At 39.5% G+C, this 13,304-nt stretch overlaps 1 protein-coding gene across 1 annotated transcript; it reads left to right on the top strand.

Annotated features, from left to right (window-relative positions):
* The first annotated feature begins 1,320 nt into the window (after nt 1–1,320).
* On the top strand, nt 1,321–6,409 carry CRISP2 (cysteine rich secretory protein 2). Its single transcript, XM_059467689.1, has 7 exons — nt 1,321–1,326; nt 2,550–2,633; nt 3,841–3,931; nt 4,336–4,481; nt 5,156–5,250; nt 6,008–6,096; nt 6,282–6,409. The coding sequence occupies exons 1-7, from the start codon at nt 1,321–1,323 to the stop codon at nt 6,407–6,409; spliced, it is 639 nt and encodes a 212-aa protein (XP_059323672.1).
* Nucleotides 6,410–13,304: the final 6,895 nt, after the last annotated feature.

Here is a 13,304-nt window from a genome sequence, read left to right as displayed (position 1 = left end):
CTATGCCCTGAAAGCTGTATCAGATGGCAGGAGAAAGGTTCTACTGAGGAATGAAACACCAGGATTAAACACAAAGTCCATATTTTTCAAGTAGAAATTTGTTTACACTTTTAAAGCTATCAGTGTTTATTTTATCAGTTTTTACACTCAATCAAATTTTCATGAAACCTCAGGTTTTCAAGTAGAGCTGCCTAAAAGTGCATTTTGTTGGCAAAATGTTGGCAAAATTGTTGGCATTTTTTTTTTCAGTAGCATAGAAGTGATTTAGTGGATTGAGCACTATTGACAGAGAAGGATAATTCTATCTGGGAAACCTCACCCTTTGATGATGGTTCCAACACATTTAGTCCAAGAGACAGATTTGATGGTAGAGTCTGCAGTTGAGGATGTGCAGTTGTATTTTATCCACTTTAACTCTGGATCTAGAAATATTTCATGTTTCCTGTTGCAGTATTTAATCTGGGAAGTCCCAAAAAGATTTTTTTCCTGTGTGTACAGAAGGGCAAGACAACTCCTCTGTGTCTAAAAATATCCCTGCAGTTTAAGAATTTATTTTTCATTGATATCAGTGAGATCTCTGCCTCTACTTCATGCAAATGATTTCCTTATGAAATCACAGGAAAACAAGATAAAGACTGAATATCTGAATGACATGATAGGACAAGGGGTAGTGATAAACTAAATAGGGGGACATTTTTTTTTTCAATGATAGTTTCCCTATCAAGCAGAATTTCCTAGATTTCTATTGACCTGTCCTGCTCACACCATGGATTTTTCTGAGAGGCCAATTCTAAAGCATTTTATATTTGTTGGCTTTTCTTATCTCTATTTCCTTCTTGCCTGTCTGGTTTAAGGCAACCTGCTGACTCAAATGTAGTCTTCCTTGGGATTTTGCCACCTCTTTTTAATAACCAAAAAGACCTTTCCCCCCATATATCCTCATCAATACAAAAATTTATAATTTTTGATTCTTTTGATGTGCTGGAATAGCATCCTGTATATATGAGTGGATTTCAGAATGTCTGTGTACACCTGCATGAGGTGCCTCAGGAGTCAGAGTGCAGTAGTCAACATTATTTGTAATAACATCATATTTGAAGGTTTTCTTTATGTCTAGGTGTTACATGAAACATGAGGTGTTCACCACAATTTGATTGAGCCATTATGATGCTCATTTAATGAGGAAACAGGGAAGTTGGAAAGAAATGGAGACTATAGCTCATGTGCTCCACTCCAAAACACCAAATCTCATTTGAGAAGCACTCAGATGTGACAGTACTGAACACATTAATGGGCTTTTTTATATACAGGGAGGCAGACATGAAGGTAATGCTAAAAATGTAAGATATCTTGAATAAAGGAGTCAAAAGGAGGCTGATCCATCTATTCCAAATGCCACACAACTTTTTGCTATTTGCAGTCCCTGCTTCCATGCAAAGTGGAGTCTTCTCTCTGCAGGAGGCAGTGGTGCCCATGCACAGTTTCAGCACATCCATATTCAGGATCAACTAAAATAAACTTCTTTGTGCAGGCTTTACTTTGCAAAACTTTGTATCTTTCTCACATATCATATTCTGCCATAAAGTGTATGCAACAGAGACTAATGGATTTTGGGGGTTTGGTTTTGGTTTTTTTATCCCTGTAGAAATGGATCTACTAACTGCAATTATTCTCCTGGCTGCTTTGTTGCACCAATCTGATGGACAGGTAGGATCATTCATCTTTGCAAAGCACCCATATCTGACTCTTTTGTATAGAAATCTGACCTGATATAGTCTGGTCTTGTGGTCTCTAGAGATTTAGAATTATGGGGTGAAACTATTGTTAATATGTTAATCTAAAATGTTGAAGATGAACTCTAATTTTGTGCTATTATTATTATTATTATTATTACTACTACTACTACTACTATTACTATTACTATTACTATTATTACTATTATTATTATACTGGTTGAGCAACCTGGTCTAGTGGAAGGTGTCCCTGTATAAGACAGGGGCTTCAAAGCTACTGGCCCTTTGAGTTTCCAACCCAAATCATTCTGCCTATCAAAATACTCTTAATGGAGCTACTTTAAAAAAAAAATATTTTTCATAAATAAATGAATAATTTAAGATTCAGAGATATAATTCATAAATCTCCTAGAGAGGATTAGGTTTCTAAGATATCTGCTGTGCAGGTACTTGAATCAGAGTTATTTATCAAGATCTTCTTATTAATGAATGAAAAGAAACAAGTACTTTAGGAAAAAAAAATTTTCATTTTCTTCAATAAATCTGAAGTGAACCATGCTGTGAGTTGATACGTTCCTTTATCTGAGTATAGCTGCAGCCTAAAACTACTGGCTGAGGTGTTATTTCTACCACCATAAATGTCTTCAGTTAAACAAGATTTATGAGACCAATTATTGGGGTTGACCAAACAAAAGTGACAAGAAAATCATAATTTATCTTGTTGATTATACTTCTGTTAACTGGGACCTTCACTGTTATTTTTTCCAGGGTCTTCCATTTAGAAGTGTGAAATCTTTCTCCTTTCCTCATTTTAAGTCTCCAAATGAAAAACAGATCGTTGAGCTGCACAATGAAATCCGGAGATCTGTAATTCCCACAGCCAGGAACATGCTGAAGATGGTGAGCTATGAACTGCAGCCAGCCTGCTTTTCCCTTAAAGGAAATGATGGGACAAACCCAGCATCAAAGGAAGCTGTGGGATGAAGGGATTAAGAGCAGCCTGATGAATAGGACTTGGAGAGGTTCATGGATGAGAAACTCAGCATGAGCCAGAAAGATGCTCCAAGGGCTGGAGCCAGGCTGGGAGAGCTGGGAGTGTTCAGCCTGGGGAAGAGAAGGATCCAAAAGGACTTTGGAGCCTTTTCCAGGGCACTAAAGGCACTATAGGAATGAGGAAAAACACTGTATGAAGGCCTCCTGGAATAGCACAAGGGCTAATTGTTTTCAGTTAAAAGCAGGTAGATTAAAATTAGATATAGGAAAAATTTATGATGAGGGTGGGGAGGCCCTGGCACAGGTTGCCCAGAGAAGTTGTGGCTGCTCCATCCCTGGATGTGTCACGACCAGGCTGGATGGGGCTCTGAGAAACCTGGTCTGGTTGAAGATGTCCCTGCTCGTTGCACAGGGTTTAGATTAAATGACCCTTCAAGGTCCATTCCAGCCCAAACTATCTCTGATTCTCTGAATCTCAGAAGAGAAACAAACCCTGGATGAAGGAAAGAGCATGCAAAGCAAAGGGGGATCTGCAGCTTCTGAATCTCACACTGTCAGGAAGGCGAGGGAGACCTAGATCTGCAAAACTTCTCCCATCCCTGTCTCCCCTGATGTCCTGGTTATCCCTGTCCCATGAGCAGCTGAGCTGGTCAGTGCTTTGTGGTTAAAATCCTGCATAGCAAGGCCTGAAACATTCCCCAGGTTGAAAGCCCAGCTGATATTAATCACCACAGCTCAGCTTCACCTGGGCTGAAAATCAGATTTATACCACTTAGTCCCGTGCACCCTGAAGTGTTCATTCAGACACAAAGCTGAAGGAAAGCAGTAGTATGTAATAAAAACCCTTTTTAATCAACACCATCTGGAGATCAGGGCTGTGTGATAGAACTGTGCAGGATAACCTGCTCTGAAACCTTTAAGAGTTGAAGAAATGTGATTTCTGTGCCCCAGGACAGTAAATCAGCACAACTCCTTTCTGTTGAGGGCCATGGGAGCATTCAGTGCTCAACACCCAAGCCATTCCCGCTGCAATTCCCTATTTCTATTTTTTTCCTTCTCATGGGCTGCACTAACCTATCTGTGACCTGGATACTTCTTCCTTTGTGTCTTTCAGGTGTGGAGTGAGAAAACTGCCAAAAATGCTCAGAAATGGGCAAATCAGTGTGGGATGCAAGTCAGCCCAAGAGACAAGAGAGTTATTAATGGTACTGACAAGCATGGAGCCTGAGCTGATGGGTTAATGGCAGTTTGCAGATGACCCCTGTGAATGTGAAATAGAAATAAGCATGACTTTAGTCTGTTGTAGAAGAGCTTTTCAGGATTATTAGATGGAAGGTGTCCCTGTACATGTCAGGGGGGTTGGAATAAGATGATCTTTAGGTCCCTTCCAACCCAAATCATTCTATGATTCTGTGATTATTAAACACAAAAGTATCATTTTTGTCAGATGAACGCTCTGAAATACAACTTTTTACAAGCCCTTAAAATCACAGGGCAAAGTGAATGGCATCATAGGCATATTTTTAAGCATATAGCTACAGCCCCTCTGTCCCACCCCTGCCCTATACTTTGCTTCTCTCCTAATAAATTAGATTTACTTCTATTCCAGGTGTCGCCTGTGGTGAGAATGTGTTACTGTCAGCCTACCCAAGGACATGGGCTGATGCAATTCAAGTGTGGTACAGTCAGTCCTCCAATTTCAAGTATGGATATGGAGCAATCTCAAAAAATATCAATGTTGAGAGCTACACTCAGGTATGGAGACTTGAAACAAACTGCAGAGATACACCAGAATCACAGGAATACATTTAATCCAGCTGGGAGCTATTTATAATCAGGAGAAAATTATCAATGTCATCAAACTATTATCTATAATTCATATTCTGATCCAAAAATGAATTATAAGCTAAAAGTCTTTTCCATCTAATTAGGAGGCAATGGAACTAGTATTTTGGAAGAACTGTCCAGAAAGGAAATATTAGTCTGTCGAGAAAACTTTAATTTAGAAATAAATATATTCTATACAGAGATAGAAATATCTATTAAGAAGTGTCAAAGAAGGGATTAAGTGTCAAAGCATAATACCTATGATGAAAATATTTGAATTTCAATTTCAGTGTCCTGCCAGAAACTGTGTTCAAAAACATTTGGAAATTGGAGGAAATTCATTTTTCTATGTATTCTTTATGATAGATAAACTTTAAATTTAAAAGCTGACTAGAAAACAACATGAAAGAAAAAAAATATTTCCTGGTTCTGTTACTTTTGATTCTTATGAGGTGCAGAAAAAGCATCTTGTATATATGAGTGGGTTTCAGAGTGTCTGTGAGTTTTTGGGTTTCAGAGTGTCTGTAAGTTTTTTGTGAGTTTTGGGGGTTTTTTTAACAAGAATTCACCCTGAAATAATGTGCTTGTTTTTTGATCTGCAGCTAATCTGGTACAACAGTTACAAGGTGGGATGTGGAGTTTCCTACTGTCCCACAGGCTCCTACAAGTACTTTTATGTTTGTCAATACTGCCCTGCGTACGTACTGCCTTCTTACTCAGCTATGCTGATTATGGATATATTACCAAAACATCCTTGGCTATAGGATAAAATAATTGCCATCTACTTTAACCATTTAGATTTTTGAAAATAGCAATGTGAATTGTGGGTTTAGCAGCATGCTGAATATCAATATTTGTTTTATTTCACATTGAAAGAGATATTAGGGAAATTTTAGCAGATGAACAAGGGCTTATCTCTGTCAGAATCAGGCATCAGGCACAAATCATGCTGTAGTTTTGACCACAAAGGAGAAAATCAGATGTAAAGTGGAGCCAAGAGCAAATGAATATTCCCAGAGGTAAAGAACTGCATTTCAGAAGGGTTTTGCTGAGGTTTGGAGCAACCTGGTCTGGTGGAAGGTGTTGGAGCTAAGTGATCTCTAAGGTCCCCTCCAACCCAAAGCAGTCTGTGATTCTGTGATTACCTCAATCAGTTGAAATCTATCAGAGAAGCAGAGTTAGGAAGCACATACATTTTTTTAACAGATAATGTTATACATATGCAATCAATCAATTCATTTTGTTTCTCTAAACCTTATTGTCCCTCTTACTTAAAATCTTTTTTTTTTTTTTTGTATGCTGTAAATATCTGAAACTAAAACATGACTGCCTAGGAAAATATTTTTATCCAAAAACTTCTGGATACCTTTTAGTGCAATAAAAAACAAACTGCTGTAAATGGCTCAGAGCTTCATGTTGATCTTGTTTTGTCTTGTAATTCTTTCAAATTTCAGAGGAAATAACCCAATGCAAATAGCTATGCCTTACAGAAGTGGACCAAAATGTGCTGACTGTCCTGGCCACTGTGACAAAGGACTTTGCAGTAAGTCACTCCATTCTACTTGAAAAAAACCCACATTCTATAATATTCAAGCCATTTTAATAGCGGAGCAAAAGTACAAAGTTTATATAGACATGGACAACAGGAATTTCTGGAAAATGCAGAATCATCAAACCAGAGTTTCCACATAATATTTCATGTGTTTTCTTCTTTCTCTTTTACTTCAGCCAACCCTTGCAAGTACCAGGACCTCCTTGGAAACTGCAAAAATCTGCAAATGTTGTTTGGCTGTAACCATTCACTGGTGAAGAAGAAGTGTCCTGCAAGCTGCAAATGCACCACTCAAATCATCTAAAATCCTGCTGGGCGTCATTATAGCTGCTGAGAGATTATAAGGAAAGTGTAGAACCCACTGTAAAGTATGTTGTGTATTCACTCTCAGTGCATCAGCTCAGGTTGACCTGTAGGTAGTAATTTTATGTTAAATCTGACCCTTATTTCAGTCTTAAATTAGACTAGCAGCTCAAAATAACCTCTGATGTTATTTTAGGTTTTGTAGAAATCATGTTTTAAGCTACTAATGTTTACTTTGTGTCTTTCCTAGGAGTGGATCTGCCACTGATTTATTTCTTTTTAATAGAAAACCCACTTTTTAAACACTTCAGGTTTTTTTGCATAATTCGTTAGATGCCACTAAATTTTCTTCTGTAAACTTTTTTTCATTGTTAATGGAATGTCTTCCTGCTGAATAAACACATGATTTACCACCAGTTCACAAACAGAGCTTTTAATTAAAGTTCTTTATAAATAAAGGGATGGGAGTTTTTTGATTTGGAAAATTCCTTATGGATATTTTGAGGTTCTTTTATACTTCATGTGAGAGTGGATGAGAAAGGAAAAGAAGTACAAAGCACAAAGGGAAGCAATTTTTTATACAGGCAAAATAAGAGGCAACTTTTCCTCTAACCTAATCACAAAAATCCTGCTACACCTGCCTGCAGGTGATAAATTATAACTAAGGTGATAAATGATAAATTTATTGCTGTGGCTCTTTCCCACGGACCTTGCACCACACTGAGTGTCCCACCAGAGCTCCAGCTTCTCCTCAAAGAATCCAGGTTTTCCATAGCCCTCTAATCACATAATCCAGCCTTGAGCAGGACAGAACTCACTTACCAATTTCCCTTCTTATTTCAGACCAGTAAAAATAATTTTCTCCACAAGACTGCAGTTCTAGATAAAGACACAAGAGGGTGAGCCATACCCAGACATGAACCTGCACTGTTTTTTCAAATTTCTACCAGTATAAAGGATATTCCTTTTTATTAGATATTAAAGTTCTGGGCCTAGTCTCACACAAAGCTTGCACAAAGTTTCTTAGCTAATATTGGCTAAATAAATAATTAAAACATATAGAAACAGTTTGGCAGTGGTTTTTCCCCTCTATTGTTTCACCCTGTTTCTGCTGGTCAAATTACCACCATGTTAAAACAATTGGGAGTGCTGAATTAGGGAAATTTATGGTTTCCAGGACATAAATTAATTCTGGTAGCCTTGATTTTGTACCGTCCTGCAGCTCAGTTTCACCCTCATGACCACTGCCACTGTGCAAGGCTCCAAAGAAGCTGGACAGACTTTTTACAATGGCATGGAGCAGTAGGACAAGGGCAAATAGCTTCAAACTGAGAGAGGGCAGGGTTAAATTGGATATTAGGAAGAAATTCTCTGCTTTGAGGGTGGGGAGGCCCTGGCACAGGTTGCCCAGAGAAGCTGTATCTGCCCCATCCCTGGCAGTGTCCAAGGCCAGGCTGGATGGGGCCTGGAGCACCCTGGGATAGTGGAAGTTGTCCCTCCCCATAGCAGGGGGTGGAACAAGATGATCTTTAAGCTCCCTTCCAACCTAAACTTTGATTATATTATTTTTAGAGAGTAATTCAAACTAAAACCAGTGAAATTTTCCTTAAAAACCTGTGTTTTCCTCAGAAAACACTAACCTGTAAAACCCCAATCCTCTTATGGAGGGATGCAATTTTGGCAAAACTCTGAGGTTTTTTCTGGGTTATTTTGCAAGTTTTTCCTCTTTCCTCCCCTTTTATCTGGGCCAATGAATATATAACAAGGAATTAGTTTATTATCAGAGATTTCTGATAGAGTTCCCCACCCCCCCGCCAGAGAGCCAAGTTGCATGCTCTGGATATCCAGCTATGCTGTTTGAACATGGCATCAGCAGGAGCTGGAAGGGATCTCCTACAACTTGAGTTGCCACCCTGGAGCACCAGGCTCCCTTCTGGGTTACTGCAGGGTATCCAGGCACAACCTCTGTGCTTTTGAAGGAGATTTCAAAAGGTTCTGCTTCCCTACTGACGTGGAACAGAACAAAGAGGAGGTGAGATGAAATGCTGGAAATGCTGCCTGGCTGTTCCTGTTTCTCAGAGCTGGCATCAAGAAGTGCTTGAGATACTTCATGGCCCTGTGAAAGCTGAGATGCTGCTGAATATGGGTTCATCACACTCAGATGGGGTAAAAGCAATACGACATTTGCTGGGATCCAGCATGTCAAATGACTTTTCTCTCTGTTACTTGCCTGCGTTGTCACAAAGTTATTTTTCATACTGATGTCTTGATTCAGTGGCTTCATTTTTGACACTAGGATGTGCTTTTTGGTTTGTGCTGAATTGTGCTGCCTTTTAGGTGTTAGTCCAGGCCAGTAGCAAATAACAGCAGGAATTTCTTCAATTTCTATTCTGGTTCAGAAGAAGCACATGTGCTGAGAGATGATAAGAGCAACTACTACAGAACAAGTCTAGGCCTTATCTGTGGAGAAGGGTGTAAGAGCTCTTCAGCTGTTAGCTCACATGACAAGGGCCTTAAACACAGTTTTGAACAAAGGTTATGAAGTAACCTAACAGTCTAACAGTTTCTGAAGAAAGAATATTTTTGATATTTAAAATGCACCAACTGCAGCAGTTCCATGGCCAAATTTGACCTCAGGGCTAAAGGGAAGGTCATCACTCTCAGTATCCCAACGTCTTGCTGAGTGCCATAGGCCAGTATCTCCTCTGTTTTTCTCCATCTATTGCTATTTTAGAAGAAACCTTTCACAAAACTACCCTCACTTTTGTTCTTGACAAATCTTACCAACAGGTTAACATGAAATTACAGAATTATTAAGGCTGGAAAAGACTTTCACCATAAAACCATGAACTCCAGTGCCACTTCCACATGGCCTTTTAAACACCTCCTGGGTTGGTGACTTCATCGCTTCCCAGGACAGTCCATTCCAATGTTTGACAGCCCCTCCCATGAAGAAATTATTCCTAATACCCTATCTAAACCTTCCTTGGCACAACTTGAGGCTACACCCTCAAAACCTCATACTAAAAAGAAGGCAAGAGTTGGAAAGCTTCACATGAAATTAGAAATTTGTATTGTCATAATATCCAATTTATTCCCATAGAATAAATTCATGGCAAGATGTAGAGCAAGCCCAAGCAGAAAAGGTCCATCAGAGCAGGGACAGGAGAGGATGTTCCCCACCCCTGGGCTGCTCCCATCATTCCAGGCCGAGCTGCCAAAAATGGGATTCCTCTAAATGTAAAGGCCATGGCTAAACTGTGAAAAACAGGAGATGAACTCTGATTAAGAACTTTCTTGACAGCTCCTGTCTCCACTCTAGGCTGTGAGCAAGACTTTTAACCCCCAAGCAAGACATTTGACCTGCGAGCTTCAGCCTCGCCAACTGCAAGGCAGAGATAAACCCACACAGCCAGGGCAAGGAAGATTAATTAGTGAGCGCTGAGAAAGAGCCCACAAAGCACTAGGGCCTGTAAATTATAATATAACATTTGATAGCCACACCTCCAGCATAATTATATCTCAGTTTAACCACGAGGCAAAGGGGACAGGGGGCAGTGGGAGATAGAGGGGAGGACGTGACACTCCTTCCTGATCCACGGTGATGTCTGAGGTTCATGGGCTGGTCACTGGCTCAGCCCTCTGCCCTGGGCTCTGTGAAATGCCAGCCCCAGGCTGCTCCCCAGGACTGACAGATACTCTGGCACCAGCATCAATAACAATGCTGGAAGAAAAGCAAATTTTAGGAGAAGTTGAGGTAGCAAGCTGGCATGGAAAAGGGCCATGTTAAATATTCCTTAGGTCACTGATGGAGCATCCAAAGCTCAACATATGTAACTGGAAATTACTCTTTAAAATCATTATCATCAGATTCTTGGATTTTTCTCCACAAAAATGACCATTTGAAATCAAATCATATTTTTCACTTGATGTTTTGCATCATTAACAATCCTCTGCTTTCCTCTCTTTTCCCACTGCTCCATGAAGTGCTGGAAGTAAAAGAGAAAAGCCCTGGGTGCCACTCTAAAATCAAATTGTGGCTCTTATTTATTTTGTTGGATGAACCAGAAGATTTTTTATTTTAAGTACTGACTTTAAACCCCCAGAGTTTTTTAGGGTGCTCAAAACCATTCACCTACCTTATTTAAAAGACTTTTCCCAAAGTAAACAAATTCCATAAAACTACACTAAAGATAACAAAGGAAATGTTATCTTATATTAAATGTGTTATTTTTATTTAGTGACATACAGCATTCTTTGTGCAGGCGCATATGATAAGCTTCCCACAAAGTGATTGCTGAAGGGTCATAAGAGGCTTATTTTGGCAAAAATGGAACTGTAGCCCTTGTGATTTTTGCACAGGACTGACACACTGAGGAGTCAGGGATATTTTCTGAGCACTACTGCTTCTGAAGCACAAAAATTACAGAATTTCTGCAAATTCAAACCAAGAATGAATTCACCTCCTCTGTAAATGTAGCTGTGCAACTCCAGTCAGATGATGGAGGTGATTTTCCATGCTCACTCAACAACATACCAGAAAATGTCTCCCAAAAGAGACTCTTTAAGTTAATGTCTTTTTCTAGGACATGCTCATATGCAGGTGCCACTATTTCTTATGGCAGGAGATATTTCTCAACATCTTGCATTTTATTCTTTATTTCCTGCACAAAAACAAGATATATATACATATATGTGTGTGTGTGTATATATATATATATATATATATAATTCATTAAGAATTGTAGTGAGGTCAAATTTAGTGAAGTCAATTTCTAAGCATTAAAACTGGAAAGGTCAGCAGCAGCCTTCCACCCGAATGAAGTAGGACATAAAAATTTTACAAATAGAGAGCAAAATATTTCTTGAAGGTATTATGTGGTAACCTACCTACAATTGCAGGAAAAGTCCTCAATGACCTAAAAATTCCATGCTCCTGAAGAGACAAATGCTGGATGATTGAAGAGACAAAAAATGTCAGTCACAATAAATTAGGTGTTGGAAGCAGTGGTCATGCTTCTTCCACAGATAGCAGTGGCTCAGTGTTCATGAGGAAATCAGTTTATAAATGGGAAAGGAGAAAAATGGCCAAGGAAAATAAAAGTGTAAAAAACCTGGAGGGAAAAGGTGAAATGAAAATGAGATGTAGAGTGTGAAGGCAGGGAGATAAAACTTGTGATAAGGGAGAAACCACCCAAAGATGTGGAAATTGGCTGGGCAGGTAAAAATAGCCAGAAATATCAAGAATTATCCAAGCCTACTATTTAACAATGAGCACTGAGGAGGTTTATCCTCTTTGAAACCTCTCCCATCACCTGTCCATGGCCCAGGAGCACCTTTTTGGCTCAGTCTGCCTCTGGTCTTGCTTTTTGCCATGCCTCCTGGATAAGCCTTGGACCATCTCTTCTGTAATCAATAAATATAAGAATGGGTGCATTGGAAACCGAAAATCAATCCAGACCATTTTGACATAATATTAATCATAGCATGTCATAAACCAAGCTTAAACCTTTGGATCTTAGGTTATTCCAGTAGCCTTGCACTAAGAGTCATTGCAGATCTAGACAGATCCGTTGTGCAAACCAGTGTAAAGATTTTTATCCAGCTTTATATGAGTTATTTAACATTTTCTGCATATCTTAGAGGTAAATGAGAGGTATTGAAGGAGAATGTAGCATCTAACGGGCTATAGCACAAAAAATTGTACCTCTCAGCTTGCTATGAGCATTTCAGAGACTGGATTTTTCCACTGAGGTAATTTTCCCTTCCCTACTCATAGTTATTTGCTCCCAATTCAATGTAGTACCTCCTGTGTTGGCTTGTCCCGGAAGGGGTGTTGTGTTTTAGATAGTAAGTTGAGTTGTAGTTGTTCATTGAATTTGTCCTTGGCCCATTGTGAGGAAATAATAAATTCATCTTGTCAGTTCAATAGCACAGGACTACTTTGGGATATTCAATGATTTAGCACCTACTTCCTGACAATTAAAAAACAGTCATGTAAATTAATAATAAAGGTGACAAATCATCTCTTCCATCAGGTCAGCATTCAAACTGCAAACAAAGATGTCCCCACTTGCCTAACCTCCTCAGCCAGCTGGAGGAGATGTAAGTTGTACACAGGAAAAACAAACAATATGGGAGTTTCTTATAGGAATTTACTATGTACTATTACTATGTACTAATTGTTCTACCCACATTTGCAACTGGTGCCAAGGTCAAAATTATTAGAATTTGTGGGTCAGTGTGAACACATGGACAAAAGGCATGGTTTGTGTTGGTGTTTAACTTGTGCTGAGGCTCAGAGTTTACAGCAGAGTTTACTCACTGAGTTTACAGAGTTTACTCACTGAGTCATAGAAATTTTATATTTACTGTCTCTCTGGCTTGACAGATTTTTGTGTGGATCAGACCAACTATTTCATGCTACCATTAAACCACCCCCTGATGCTGTACCACTGAGAACATCCCAGCTCAGCCTCCAGAGGCTGATGGTTGTAGAAATGATGGAAGAGCCACTATTAGCAGGAGGTTTTCTGGGATTGCTCAGATTGACCTGTGTTTGTGCCTGCTGATTTAAGTAAGAAATGCATCATGAAAGGTCACTGAGGAACAAAAGGCTTATGGCGTCATAGAATCCCAGAATGGAGTGGATTGGGAGGGACCTAAAATAGCATCTATTTCCAATGCCTTCCCATGGGCAGGGACACCTTCCACTATCCCAGGTTGCTCCAAGCCCTGTCCAACCTGGCCTTGGTCACTTCCAGGGATGGGGCAGCCACAGCTTCTCTGGGCACCCTGTGCCAGGGCCTCACCATCCTGACAGGGATCAATTTCTTACAAATACCCAACACAATTCTCTTCACCTTCTGTGGATGCAACAGCCTGATGAGAAAAAC

Source organism: Ammospiza nelsoni, chromosome 3, assembly GCF_027579445.1.
Source record: "Ammospiza nelsoni isolate bAmmNel1 chromosome 3, bAmmNel1.pri, whole genome shotgun sequence".
In the NCBI taxonomy this organism is placed as follows: domain Eukaryota; kingdom Metazoa; phylum Chordata; class Aves; order Passeriformes; family Passerellidae; genus Ammospiza; species Ammospiza nelsoni.
Note: the sequence above shows the minus strand (reverse complement) of the source record. Positions and strands in the feature narration are given on the sequence as shown.